Source organism: Labrus mixtus, chromosome 22, assembly GCF_963584025.1.
Source record: "Labrus mixtus chromosome 22, fLabMix1.1, whole genome shotgun sequence".
Classification (NCBI taxonomy): Eukaryota; Metazoa; Chordata; class Actinopteri; order Labriformes; family Labridae; genus Labrus; species Labrus mixtus.
The window spans coordinates 21,135,064-21,147,788 of NC_083633.1; the positions used below are offsets into that span (position 1 = coordinate 21,135,064).

Genomic DNA, 12,725 nt, shown 5'->3' on the forward strand with positions numbered 1-12,725 from the left:
CTTAAAAGAGCCTTTGGTTTGATGGAAGTAAACTTTGATTTACTTCTTGGCTGCCCTCCTGGGTGTGGACTTGGTTCCGGTCGCCTTCGCGGCCTTGGCTTTGGGTTTGGATACCTTCTTTGCTGCGGGTTTCTTGGGGGTTGTTGCCTTCTTCTTGGGGGTAACACTCTTCTTCTTCTTGGGGGCGGCCTTCTTTATGGGTGTTGATTTCTTGGCAGGCACCTTCTTTACTACCTTCTTGGGGGACTTGGGTTTGGTTGCCTTGGCGGTGGTTTTAGTCTTCTTAGGGGCGCTCTTCGTTGCTGGCTTCTTGGCTTTAGCGGGAGGCTTCTTACCTGCCGGCTTGGCCTTCTCGACTTTCTTTGGCACCCTGAAGGATCCGGTAGCACCGTTTCCCGTGGTCTGCACAAGGAGCTCCTTCTCTACGAGTTTCTTCAGGGTGCGTTTGAGCTGACTGACGTTCTCGAAGCCTTGAGTGGCCAACATCTTCTTCAGGGCGACGTACGAAAGACCTTTCCGCTCCTTGCAGGCATTGACGTTTTTCACGATCATTTCTGCGATACTCGGTCCGGCCTTCTTTGCCGGCTTTGCTGTCTTCTTCTTCACCGTTTTGGCCGCAGGGGCGGCGGGTGCTGCTGGTAGGATTTCTGCCATCTTGCTGAGTGTCTTGTTTATCTCTCGAGTGGTTCGACTGAGTGATGCTGAAATCCCGACAAAGAGTGGAACTTAAACACACCATGAGAACCGTAGAGACTCAACTCAGCCCGCCGCTCACCAGCGCGGCAAGAACAGTGTGTCACTTTGTGTTTTCTCGCCACCGAAAAACCTTTAATAAACACACAAATAAGACCGACAAAGATGTATAAATTAACTAATGTAACAGCGAAGAAGTCCCTCTTGAGATACAAGTCGAATAAAGCTTTGAATATTGTCACATTGCCATTTGTAAGACTTTAAATCTCACCAAACTAGTGCCGTGTGGACTTCTGTGTCACAACTTTTCCTGCTAATTTATCTCATAAATGCTTAAAAATACATCAGACCCCGACTAGAATCAGCCAGATGTTAAGAATAGATGATGGTTTAACGAGTCGGAGTGAAAAAAGTCATTTTTTAACGATACTTTAGTTTTAAACACAGTTTAGATCCACACCTGCAAACACACTTAGTTCTGAACCAGCACTCCTCAATAGTAAAACATGACTCTCAGTGTTTATTAATGATTTCACTGTTTTATAAACGATTCTCATACACTACGGAGACATGTGAAGGATGTTTGGATTAATGAACTGAATGCACATTCAACTTATATTTTATTAGACTTGTTGTTCAACTTTTACAAACACTAGGCTGCAGACTGTAGTGCTGCTCTGTGCAGGTCAGGACCTCTGCATGTTGGAGAGAAGCACTTAAAGCTCAATCAAGTTATTTGAACATTCATTTCTTCTGCATTTGTAGGTCATGGAAATCTGAATTATATAAGCTAAAAACTTAAACAGTTTAAAGATCATTATACAGACCTTTTGTAGGCTATAGGTCCACCTCACTTCATACTCTTTTATTGTTATGACGTTGAATATTTAACCTTGTGACGGGAAAAGGCATTTTATGATGGTGTCACTTGATAAAGTTGTAATTACGGGATTTTAAAATGATAATTAATGACTATAATTTTTCCAATTTATTATTATGGGGTTCAAAGAGCTGTTGCAAGGTTCAAACCATAAATGGTTAATTTGGGATTGTTTTTGTTGTTGTTCAATTACAGCGAACTGCTGAGGGTTAAATTTGGTGTCTTTTGTTTTTAATCCTTATTTTTTTTACATTATAGCCAGAGAACACTCTCCTTATAACAAAGAGGATTACATATCGTCTAAATGAGGTCAGACTAAACACCCCTCTTAATAATACAAACAGGAGTGTAGGAATTATTTGCACCAAGTTAAAACGGTTCTCATCAAAGTGGCCAGCTTTTGTGAATGAATGAAGGTTTTGCACCAAATAGGCTAATTATATCAGTCTTGCAGAATCTAATTGGAGCTAATTTCTACTATTCCATATACTGTTGTGTTAAACCTATCAGTAATGTATTAAGCTGAATAAATGTGGTATTAATTAACTGAATCTGTCACTAATTATGTCACAGTATTGAAGAGAGTTGGAAATTATCACAGCTAAACTCTCTGTGCAGCACATCAGTTTCATGTTTTGTATAGAAACTATGTCAAACTGCATTGTCCCGATTAAATTATATGCATTAATCTGATGCATCTATCCTTGTAGTCATATTAAAAACGTGTGTAGGCCTACTGTAATTGTCACAGACCTGTGATGGTTAAATTGCTCTTTAAAGATGTAAGATTGTTTTGATGCATTAGAGATCTTTTATTGGTTGATGCTAGCTTTTGGGTTGTTAAATAGGCTTTCAATATAACCTTAAAACATCATGGCAATATAGACTGTCAACTAGATAAATGCGTAGCCTATAGTAAGTAATAAGTAGACGAAATAAATGTCTCACCATTTTAAAATGTTTGAGTTGCTAGGCCTACTTCTTGATACTAACTGCAAATGCAGGTGAACATGCCAAGGCACCGAACTTTGAATGTCTAAAACAAAGACGCACACATTGTGTTTTAGGAGTGCTATATCCTTTTTGAAAGACAAGATTATGGTACACAAAAAAAATAGAGGTGTTAGGCTTTTTTTTCTTAAACCTGTTGATTTTGCAAACTGGTATGAGATAACATGATTTAGTGCAATGCAAATAGAAACCATTGATCGATACGATAATACAATATCACTATGAACACCATCAGGTCACCGTAATGCTGATCTACATTGAAGATCTTTGTGCGGCCTTGGTCTGAGTTATTGAGCCCTATGGTCCTCCTCTATGGTGACTGCAACATCCCAAAACAAAGTTTGGCCCTCTCTCAGTCAGCCTTTTGGTGTAAAGCAATCAAAGAATTGACTAACCTCCCTCACAATCTAAAAAGTAACAAAAACTACCACAGTTTTCCAGTTAAGTTAAAAAATTAGATTTTGAGCAATCAGTCTTGTCAATACTGATCGTGTATAGTTTTAATGCTAATGGAATATTACCTTCTTGGTCATAATAAAGCCAATGGGTATTGTGTTGTCTCTTGTATCATGCAGTGTGAGTTGTTGTCCTCCTGGTGTTTGAGGTGTAGGGCCTCTATCATTTTAAAATCAGGCTATTTATTGTATATTTTATATTGTGTTTTAATACTTGGTACTGAACAGGATATACTTATTGTGTTCTGTTGTCTGGTGTGTTTCTTTATTGTCTTGTGAGGGGAGCTTTATTGTTTGTCTTGTGTCACTTTTATGTCAGACTGCAGATGGAAATTAGCAACTCGCTAAATCTTGTGCAACCATTTATTCATTTTTCTTTGCATAGATGATCACTGTCATTGCACACTGTCCCTTGATAAATAAAATAAATGAAATGTTCACACTCACTGATAGGCTATAACACCCTCCATGCGTGGGCTAAATGGGCAGCCTGACCATTCATTCATACAAGTAGTCCTACGCATAGTAACTATAACTAGGGCCAATACAGTTTTTACTTATTTAGCGAAATCATCACCTTTAAAGATGAAGAGTAACAGGAACATGAAACGTGAGTGAGCTGAGAAAACAGAATGAATCAAAGGCTGAAAAAAAAAAACAGCTTCAGTCCATGATGTGTTTGCGAGTGTGTTTGCATGTGCCAAACTAACCTTCGTTAAATCCAAACTTAACCTCAAGAGACGACTGTTTTCACTTTAAACCGGTAAACGAACATCTCTTCGAGTTATTAAACTGGTTTTTAGTGGGGTCTTGGTGTATTATTGTGCATTTATATGAGAAAAAACCTGGCGGAGACCCCCGTACGGCGCTGTTTTTCGGAGGTTTCAGGGCTACCAAATGAAAGTGCAAACATATCGAAAGCTTTATTCGACTTATATGTGAAGAGAAAACTCTTCGCTATGTGAATGGTTCATATTTGTTCCTAAATACGTCCAATAGATGTGTATTTTATACATTTTTCGGTGGAGAGAAAACACAAGTGACACCGTGTTCCGGCTACACTGGCGAGGTGCGGTGCGGGTTGAGTCTCTACGGTTCTCATGTTGTGTTTAAGTTCCTGTCTTTGTTGGAAGTTCAGCATTCTCACTCAGTGACATAGTCAACGAAAAAGAAAACAAAGCAAGATGGCAGAAGTTGCTACTGAAGAGGCTCCCGCCGCACCAGTTGCTCCCGTTAAGACGGTGAAGAAGAAGGCAGCAAAGCCGGCGAAGAAAGCCGGACCGTCCACCAGAGACCTCGTTCTGAAGGCCGTCACCGATTCCAAGGACCGTAAAGGCGTCTCGTATGTGGCCTTGAAGAAAGCTCTGGCTGTGCAGGGCTGCGAGAACACCGTCGTGATCAAACGTGCAGTGAAAGCCCTGTTGGAGAAGAAGCAGCTCGTACATGTGACAGGGTACGGCGTCTCCGGATCCTTCAAGGCGCCAAAGGCAGCCGAGAAGCCCAAGAAGAAGGACGCGAAGAAGGCCCCCGCTAAAGCCAAGAAACCGGCAGGGAAGAAACCCATCGCCGCCGCTAAGAGGGTTGCGAAGCCCAAATCAGCCAATACGTCCTCCAAGAAGGCAGTGAGCAAAACCCCGACCAAGAAAGCTTCGGCTAAGAAAACAACCAAGAGCCCGACCAAGAAGGCAGCAGTCCTGAAAAAGAAGGCAGTAACTCCCAAGAAGAGCAAGAGCAAGCCCAAAGCCACAGCTAAGAAGCCCAAAGCCGCAGCTAAGAAGCCCAAAGCCGCAGCTAAGAAGCCAGCAGCCAAGAAGTAAAAGCTGTAAGCTTTACTTAACAAACCAAAGGCTCTTTTAAGAGCCACCCAAATCATCAAAAGAGTTCTCTTCCGTGTCTTGCTAATCGTGTTTTAACCTAGAACTCCTTCCTCATATTAGTACAGGAACAAACCCCCCAAAATAGTTTTCGAGATACCCACCTGTGGTAGAACAAAGCATAACCATATTCATAACTTGAACATGTCTAGTTTATGAAACGGATTGTTGTATAAAAATATTTTACTGCAAAATAACTTTTTGGGATGTTTTATGCATCTTACCAAAAAACAAAAATAGGTCAAATTAGGGCTTCTCCAAAAGGGACAGCTGTAACCTCATCACATGTATCTCTGGGAATCAGACTTTGGACAGGATGTTTACAGATGGTTATTAGTTACAATTATGCAAAGTTTTTATCAATACCATTTTCACTTTTCATATCACGACCTAAATTTAAATCATGAGTTGCAAAATAGTTGCTCGTGTATAATTTTAACCGATAAAGAAATTAGATATTGAGACCAGAACCGTTTTTTTGGACCAGGTTGTCAAAATGTGGGCATTTTAAAATATGGCTCCATCCGGAGTTTCCCAGCTTTTTGCAGCCAACCTCAAGTGGACCTGCAGTTTTTTTGCACTTCCGGATTTGCGGCATTTTTTCAACATCCAAGGTTGCTGCGTTGTTGCAACAGAGTGTTATAGCTTCAGAAAAAAACAGCATTGAGTCAGATAAGTTGCCTCAAATGATGTCACTCGAGTCAACATTGGTAAAGGCTACAAGTTTGAAGCTGAAAACAAAATCCTGAAGAAAGGCTTGTAGCTGCTATTAGCATATGATAGGCTCCTCTCAAACTGTCTGCTGTAAGGTTGATATTTGGGTAATGTAGAAAATGTTTGTATATTGTATCAAGTTTTTATGATGCAATGTGGTTAAATTTTGTTTTAACCTCACACAGCTACTCACACTGAGAAAAAGAGTCCAGCTTCATACTTGACAGGGATGGAGATTTGCACTGTGTTGTCATGTAGAGTGGAATCCAGCTCTTCACTGTCACAGTGGGAAATATTGACAAAATGAGGAATACTGCTTCAAGCTATAAAAAATGACAAATGATCATGCTAATTCTCTTACCTTGTAGCCGTCACGTTGATCTGAATTACTGCCTGAACATGCTTGGGATTGATCTCATATTTTCACACACTTAAATAGTTTAGGCGGAAATTGAAAATTGAAACAAAAATGTAAAAGGTATGTATATCAAAGTCTGTCATTTTTTAAAGTAAGTACACCAAACATTAAAATATGTCATTTGTATCTTCTTTAGATATGTTATCTCAACATAAAAGCAAGTTATTTTACTTCAAGTGATAAAGTCATTTTAAGATTTACTTTTATTGAATCTGTTTTTACACTCTGTAAATCATGCAACACACACATAGGCTGAAATATACACACACACACACACACAAATAATCCTATGAACATGCACTAATGGAGAGATGTCAGAGTGATGCAGCAGCCCACAGCGGGCGCTCCTGAGCTGGTGGTGGGTGGGGGGGTTTGGTGCCTTGCTCAAGGGCACCTCGGCAGTGCTCAGGAAGTGATCTGGCACCTCTCCAGCTACTAAACCAACTTCCATATTTGGTCCGCACCAGGACTTGAACCGGTGACCCTCCGGTTCCCAACCCAAGTCTCTACAGACTGCCGCCCACAAATATAGATCTCAGAGTAGTTCAACACCAATTCATTTTTAATTGTATATCCTCCTTTGTTAATTAAGTAAAGTCTCACACATTCATGTTAATGAAGTAAAAGCTAAGTGCAGGGAGTTCATGTAATCAAAAATGCATCGAAAGTTCTGTATTTACTGTAAGATATAACCTAAAACTGCCAAACATACAAACGTAACCACAACATTTAATACATATAATTATATATATTTGTCATTCAATCAGGAATATATGAAGCAGAATATCTACAGCCATATGTGTGAAGTGTTTTCTTGATTTTAGAAGAAGTATATTGTTTGACGACATGTTTTTTTACATCTTTTGTCCTGCTTTATTGATGTAGTTTAAATCAGATTAATTGGTGCTTTGATCTCAGTCAGGAAATCAAACCCTCTTGTTTACAATTTCCACTCTTGGGCACCAACATATATTTCTTATATATCTGTGTTTATGTATAAATGTATATATTTTGATTTAACCATTATTATGCAGGAAATAAACTATTCTTTCAAGAGCGTCCTGGTCGAGACAAGCATCACTGATTTTACCCAAACAACATTCAGCAACACATACAAATTCAATAAAGACACTTTATTTGACATTAAAAGACATATTTATCAAGATCGTCCACAAACACATCTACAGCCTGATGTGTCCGCCTACAAGTCTTTTAACATCCTTTAAAAATCATCCAATGAGAGCTCAGTCTCAGCTCTGTTTGTGATTCGTTCAGAAGAAAAGCAGCAGCAAATTAAAACACCTTTTTCTGCAGTTTAGTTCTGACTTTTAGAACAGACAGAAAAAGTCTTGAGATTGAAGATTCTCTTCTGACTGGTGGAGGTCAAAAGGTCAGAAAGGAAGTAGACCTGAAGTAGACTTATAAGAACACGTCAGTGTTTACGTCTGCGTGTGGTCAAAGTAGTCCATCCAACACGTGCATACAACAAACAGTGATGAGCGGTGTCTCGATCTCTTGTCCCTCAATAGAGCTGGTTTTACGTGCGCTCATTAGAGCGCCGTTTTAACCTCTGGGTTAAGTTTCTATTAAATTCCTGTTGCTCAAAACTGCCTTACTTTTGGCTCTGACATCAGCAAAGAGAGTGAATGATTTATCTGGCTCCTTCCTGTCTCAGGATTCAAATGGCAGTTCGACTACTTTCCGCCCTAACCCGGCTTTTAAGCCTAGAAATCTGAAACAAATCAACTCGTCCATTCAAATCAAAACTCAAAACTCACCTTTTTTCCCTGGTATTTAAAACAAGTTGAAACAGACCCCACATATTTAGCTTAGGTATGTATCTGTATGTATGCATGTGCATGTAGGTATGAGGGTATGTATGTGTTTGTAATATGTATGTATGCTGCATGTATATGCATATATATGTTTGTGTGTGTGTTATGTCTATGTATATGTACATCTATGTACATGTATATATATTTATATTTATATAGCCTATATATGCATATGTATTGAATAGTTTTTTATTTATTTATTTTTATGCATTGCCTGTAAAGCACTTTGGTCAGATGAAGCTGTTTTTAACTGTGCTATACAAATAAACTTGATTTGATTTGATATCTGAAAAGCACTTTCAGATCGAGAGTGATAACTAACTGGATTCTTTCCTACTCATAGCTCTTCATACTGAGCTCGTTTCCGGTCGCAGCAGCTCACATAACATGTTTCAGTGTTGATGTACATCACCCAGCCGGTACACATTTCATTATTTGTTCATTAAGTTAAATCCTTTTTGTGTGTTTGTGATGAGACGTGTGTCAGATGTCCTGGTTAGTGGACAGGTGGTTAAAAAGGGTTTAGGGGCCCCTGGGCCTTCAAACCGCGGCTGGTTTACATCTTCTCTGTCATTATTTAGAGATAAAAGCAGGGTTGAATTCAAACGGCAAGTAAAATGCTCTCAGCTTAAGACAATACAAAAATCAAAATAAAAGCAATTTTTTAATCTGTAGTTGTAAAAAAAAATGAAAATCAAAATATGCAGTTAAAATGTGATTAATCTTAATAAACTATCGCAAATTATCCAATGACCCCAATTAAAATGTGTATTTCTTTGACAGCCCCAGTAAAGACATTTATTTTTTACATATATATATATATATATATATATATATATATATATATATATACATATATATATATACATATATATATATATATGACTTTTTATTAATATTTTTATAATTTTCTTCTACTTGTTATTGAGTCTTATTCTGGCAAGTCCTCGATACTTCAGGCCGGATGACTTGCATCGTTGACAGTGGCATGACGTAACGTTCTATGCGATTCTGATTGGCCGGTTACACTGCAGCTGTTACTAACCAATGAACAACGAGATAGTGACTATATAAGCTAGACTTCTCAGTGTATTGGCATCATCTGATACTCGCTGCAGTATTACCTCGCTTTTAGAAGCTTGACTGAAGAATCCCGCTGAAGATGTCTGGTCGTGGAAAGACTCAAGGAAAGGACAGAGCGAAGTCCAAGACCCGCTCATCCCGTGCCGGACTCCAGTTCCCCGTCGGTCGTGTCCACAGACTGCTGAGGAAAGGACACTATGCTAAGCGGGTCGGTGCCGGAGCTCCCGTCTACATGGCGGCGGTGCTCGAGTATCTGACCGCTGAGATTCTGGAGCTGGCCGGTAATGCTGCACGAGACAACAAGAAGAGCAGAATCATCCCCCGTCACCTGCAGCTGGCTGTCCGTAACGACGAGGAGCTCAACAAACTGCTCGGCGGAGTGACCATCGCTCAGGGAGGCGTGCTGCCCAACATCCAGGCTGTTCTCCTGCCCAAGAAAACCGAGAAGGCCGTGAAGGGAAAATAATCCTGTTTCCACCGTAAAAACCCCACAAAGGCTCTTTTAAGAGCCACCCAACTCATCAACAAAGAGACTTCCGATTTATTCCACATTCAGTAGAGGGCTGCACAGTTAACAAAAACAAGCTAGCTGCTTAGCAATACATAGAGCTGCAATTCGTGTCTCTGTTGTCTAATGGAGGGAAGGCTGGTGTTGAATTTTAATTAAATAACACGTGGTTAGTACATGGTGTAGCAGCCCTCAACCAAGACAACATGAGGAAGCGTGGAGTTCGACTCATGTGATTTCTTTATTTCATTTCAAACACTTTCAAACTAGAAAAAAGCCAAAATGAACATTTAGAAAACAGTGTGTTAAATTCATTACAAATATATAGATATTTACGATTCATTCCTAAATAAACATTTCACAGTGCAACATTTTACTTTAAACAAACACAAACAATAACATCCACATCACAACAGACCTGATTCAACAACACTTACAACAATATTGCACAATCCCTTATAGTAGTGAACCTCCCAATTCATTCATAAATCATTAATTTAACACCTTCCCAAATTACGCATGTACCTCGCTCCGCTTGCCAAGGGTGCAAACTTTCATCTTTGGACACAGCGATCTCCATAAACCTTCGAACCTTCATGCTTAAAGGTAAACCATAAAACCCTGTTTTAGTATCGCGTTTGGAGCGAACAAACAATTGACCATTACAAACAAATTAGCCGTGCACATACCGTAACTCTGCTCAAGCCCCCCTGCCTGCTCGCCGTGAGTGACGAGCCGAGTGTGACGCGTGCTCTAAAACGTGTAATTCATGTTCCGGGGTGGAGCAACAACAAACAACCCAAATAGGCTCCTTTGGCCACTTACACTCCCACCAAATCATGACATGATGACTAAATTAAACAAGATAGACAACAGTTAATCACATGATTTCTAAGTCACAATAAGTTTAAAAGTCCTTTCATCAAATAATTTAGACTAATATGTCTGATCTGTGTGTTTCTTATTTAAAATAATAATTTAATCACTTTCAAGTAGAAGTACTAACTTCTGGATAGGTCGCTCAATGCTTGACGGTTTTGAAGGGCAGTCCTTTTTGGTTGCTGACCTCCGTTCTCCTACTTGAACTTTAACCCGACGAACTAAACCATCAGATCCCTCTGTGGTTTCAACCACTCGTGCCAAATGCCAATCATTTCTTGGAAGTGTCTCTTCTTTGATAATGACAATGTCACCCACTCTCAAGTTGCGCCGGGGAACATGCCACTTTTGCCTTAAGGAAATGTTCAGGAGGTATTCCTTTTTCCCTTAAGTCTTCCACCAACACGAAGAAGCCCTCCATCCAGAATGGGATTTAAGCTATGAAGCGGACTCGACTTTTGAAGATTGTCCCGTTTAAGCACTTTTAGCTCATTACAAAAGGCTTCCTGCTGTACTAGCTTGATCACCACGTCCGCCGCTCTCCTTCGTTCTTCAGCCGTCACTAGATTGACATGTTTTAGTTTTGCCCCAAGCCTTTTAATCCTTGCAACCACCTTGAGGAGTGTGGTCCAGGAAGAAAACCGCTCGAGCCGACATAGAATGTTTGCCTGCTCGCTGACACGTGTTGCAGATACATGAGTTGATTTAACTTCTGGATCACCAACAAGCAGCATATTGGAGGGCTTAGATGTTGGGAGAAGTTCTTGTTCCCAAAGAAACCTTGGGCCTTATAACCAGCTAGCTGAAGAGATTTCTGTAGCACGAAGACCTCTGGAGGCATGATCTGCAGGGTTTTGTGTCGTATCCACATAATGCCAGTTATTTGGATCTGTGTTTTCTCTTATCAGCTGAACTCTGTTTGCCACAAACACATGGAACCTTCGTGCTTCATTGTTGATGTAGGCCAAGACGACCTGAAAATCGGTCCAGAAGTATTCTCTGTCAATTTTCATCTGAAGTTCTGCCTTTAACATAACACTCATCCTGGCTAACGTTACTGCAGCAGAGAGTTCCAATCTTGGAATGCTTGTGATCTTTGTTGGAGCAACCATTGCTTTGGCCATTACAAGAATGCAATGGATCTCATTCCTGTTATTTTTGTATCTGAGGTAGGAGCATGAACCATATCCTGCAGTACTGGCATCCGAGAAATGGTGCAGTTCCACTTTAGCAATGTTGCCAAAGTTTTGAGGGTGATGACATCTGGGTATGGTGATCTCCTTTAATTTTTGAAGGCCATTTTTCCACTCCTCCCACCATGAACTCAATTGCTCAGGAATGTGATCATCCCATCCAATGCCTTTATGACACATCTCCTGGAGGATGCGTTTTCCATTCAGAGTGAAGGGAGCCATGAACCCAAGTGGGTCATACAAAGAGGCTACGACAGACAGGAGACCACGACGTGTTGGAGGGTGGTCTTTTGCACTGATGTTAAAGCTGAAGGAGTCATTCACCATTGACCACTGAATGCCAAGAACATGTTCTTCTGATGTTTCTGGGTTAAGTTTGACTGGATCAGTTGTTACAGCTCTTTCCGAGGGAGCAACACAGTTGAGGAGCTCTTTGCGATTAGAGTTAAACTTGTGCAGTCTTAGACCTGCACGCTTGCACAATTCCTGTGGTTCGACAATCAGTTCCTTAGCTTCTTTGACTGTTGGAACACTGATTAGCCCATCATCAACATAGAAATTATTCTCAACGAAAACCGATGCTGAAGAGTAGTCGACTTTGTATTGCTGTGCCAGATACTTAAGACCAAAGTTAGCACATCCAGGTGAGGAGGCGGCTCCGAAAAGATGGACTGTCATCCGGTATTGTTGTGGTTCTGTTTCTAGCTTACCACCCTCCCACCAGAGAAACCTTAGGTAGTTGCAAACCTCAGGTGACACTTGAAATTGGTGGAACATCTTTTCAATGTTGCATATCACAGCAACCTCTTCCTTTCTGAAGCGACAAAGAATTCCCACCAGTGAGTTAATTAGGTCAGGACCTGTCAGTAGGGTGTCATTTAGTGAGATGCTGTGAAACTTTGCTGAGCAATCAAAGACCTCTCTTAGTTTATCAGGCTTCCTGGGGTGGTATGCCCCATGATGAGGGATATACCAGACAGTCTCTTCCGCAGAAGCAGAAGGGGCGGGCTCTGCATCCCCTTTGCTGATTATTTCTTCCATGAAAGCAGTGTACTGGTCATGGTATTGTCTGTTGTTGTTTAACTTTCTTTTCAGGTGTTGCAATCGAACAGTAGCTAGCCTTTTATTGTTTGGCAGTGATGGTAAACTGTTACTCTTGAAGGGGAGGGGCATTTGATAGTG

At 40.5% G+C, this 12,725-nt stretch overlaps 4 protein-coding genes across 4 annotated transcripts in view; 2 read left to right on the top strand and 2 right to left on the bottom strand.

The window, feature by feature from the left end:
- The window catches only part of LOC132956522 (histone H1-like), a 781-nt gene extending 81 nt beyond the window's left edge, over positions 1 to 700 (bottom strand). Inside the window, exon 1 of the mRNA XM_061030026.1 lies at positions 1 to 700. This exon is cut by the window's left edge and continues 81 nt beyond it. Coding sequence (XP_060886009.1) covers positions 40 to 654 — 615 coding nt within the window. The 5' untranslated portion in view covers positions 655 to 700 and the 3' untranslated portion in view covers positions 1 to 39.
- Positions 1 to 12,725, bottom strand: part of ptprb (protein tyrosine phosphatase receptor type b) — a 282,274-nt gene that overhangs the window by 175,638 nt on the left and 93,911 nt on the right. The gene's annotated exons all lie outside the window — the stretch shown is intronic.
- LOC132956235 (histone H1-like) lies at positions 4,189 to 4,951 on the top strand. The gene has a single exon (XM_061029552.1). It carries the CDS (start codon positions 4,224 to 4,226, stop codon positions 4,854 to 4,856), a length of 633 nt encoding a protein of 210 aa, XP_060885535.1. The 5' UTR covers positions 4,189 to 4,223; the 3' UTR covers positions 4,857 to 4,951.
- On the top strand, positions 8,973 to 9,481 carry LOC132956217 (histone H2A-like). The gene has a single exon (XM_061029524.1). The coding sequence runs from the start codon at positions 9,043 to 9,045 to the stop codon at positions 9,427 to 9,429; it is 387 nt and encodes a 128-aa protein (XP_060885507.1). The 5' UTR covers positions 8,973 to 9,042; the 3' UTR covers positions 9,430 to 9,481.

Bases quoted from the DNA above. Each gene is read 5' to 3' on its own strand.
- LOC132956235 (XM_061029552.1), top strand. From the start codon at position 4,224: ATGGCAGAAGTTGCTACTGAAGAGGCTCCCGCCGCACCAGTTGCTCCC.
- LOC132956217 (XM_061029524.1), top strand. From the start codon at position 9,043: ATGTCTGGTCGTGGAAAGACTCAAGGAAAGGACAGAGCGAAGTCCAAG.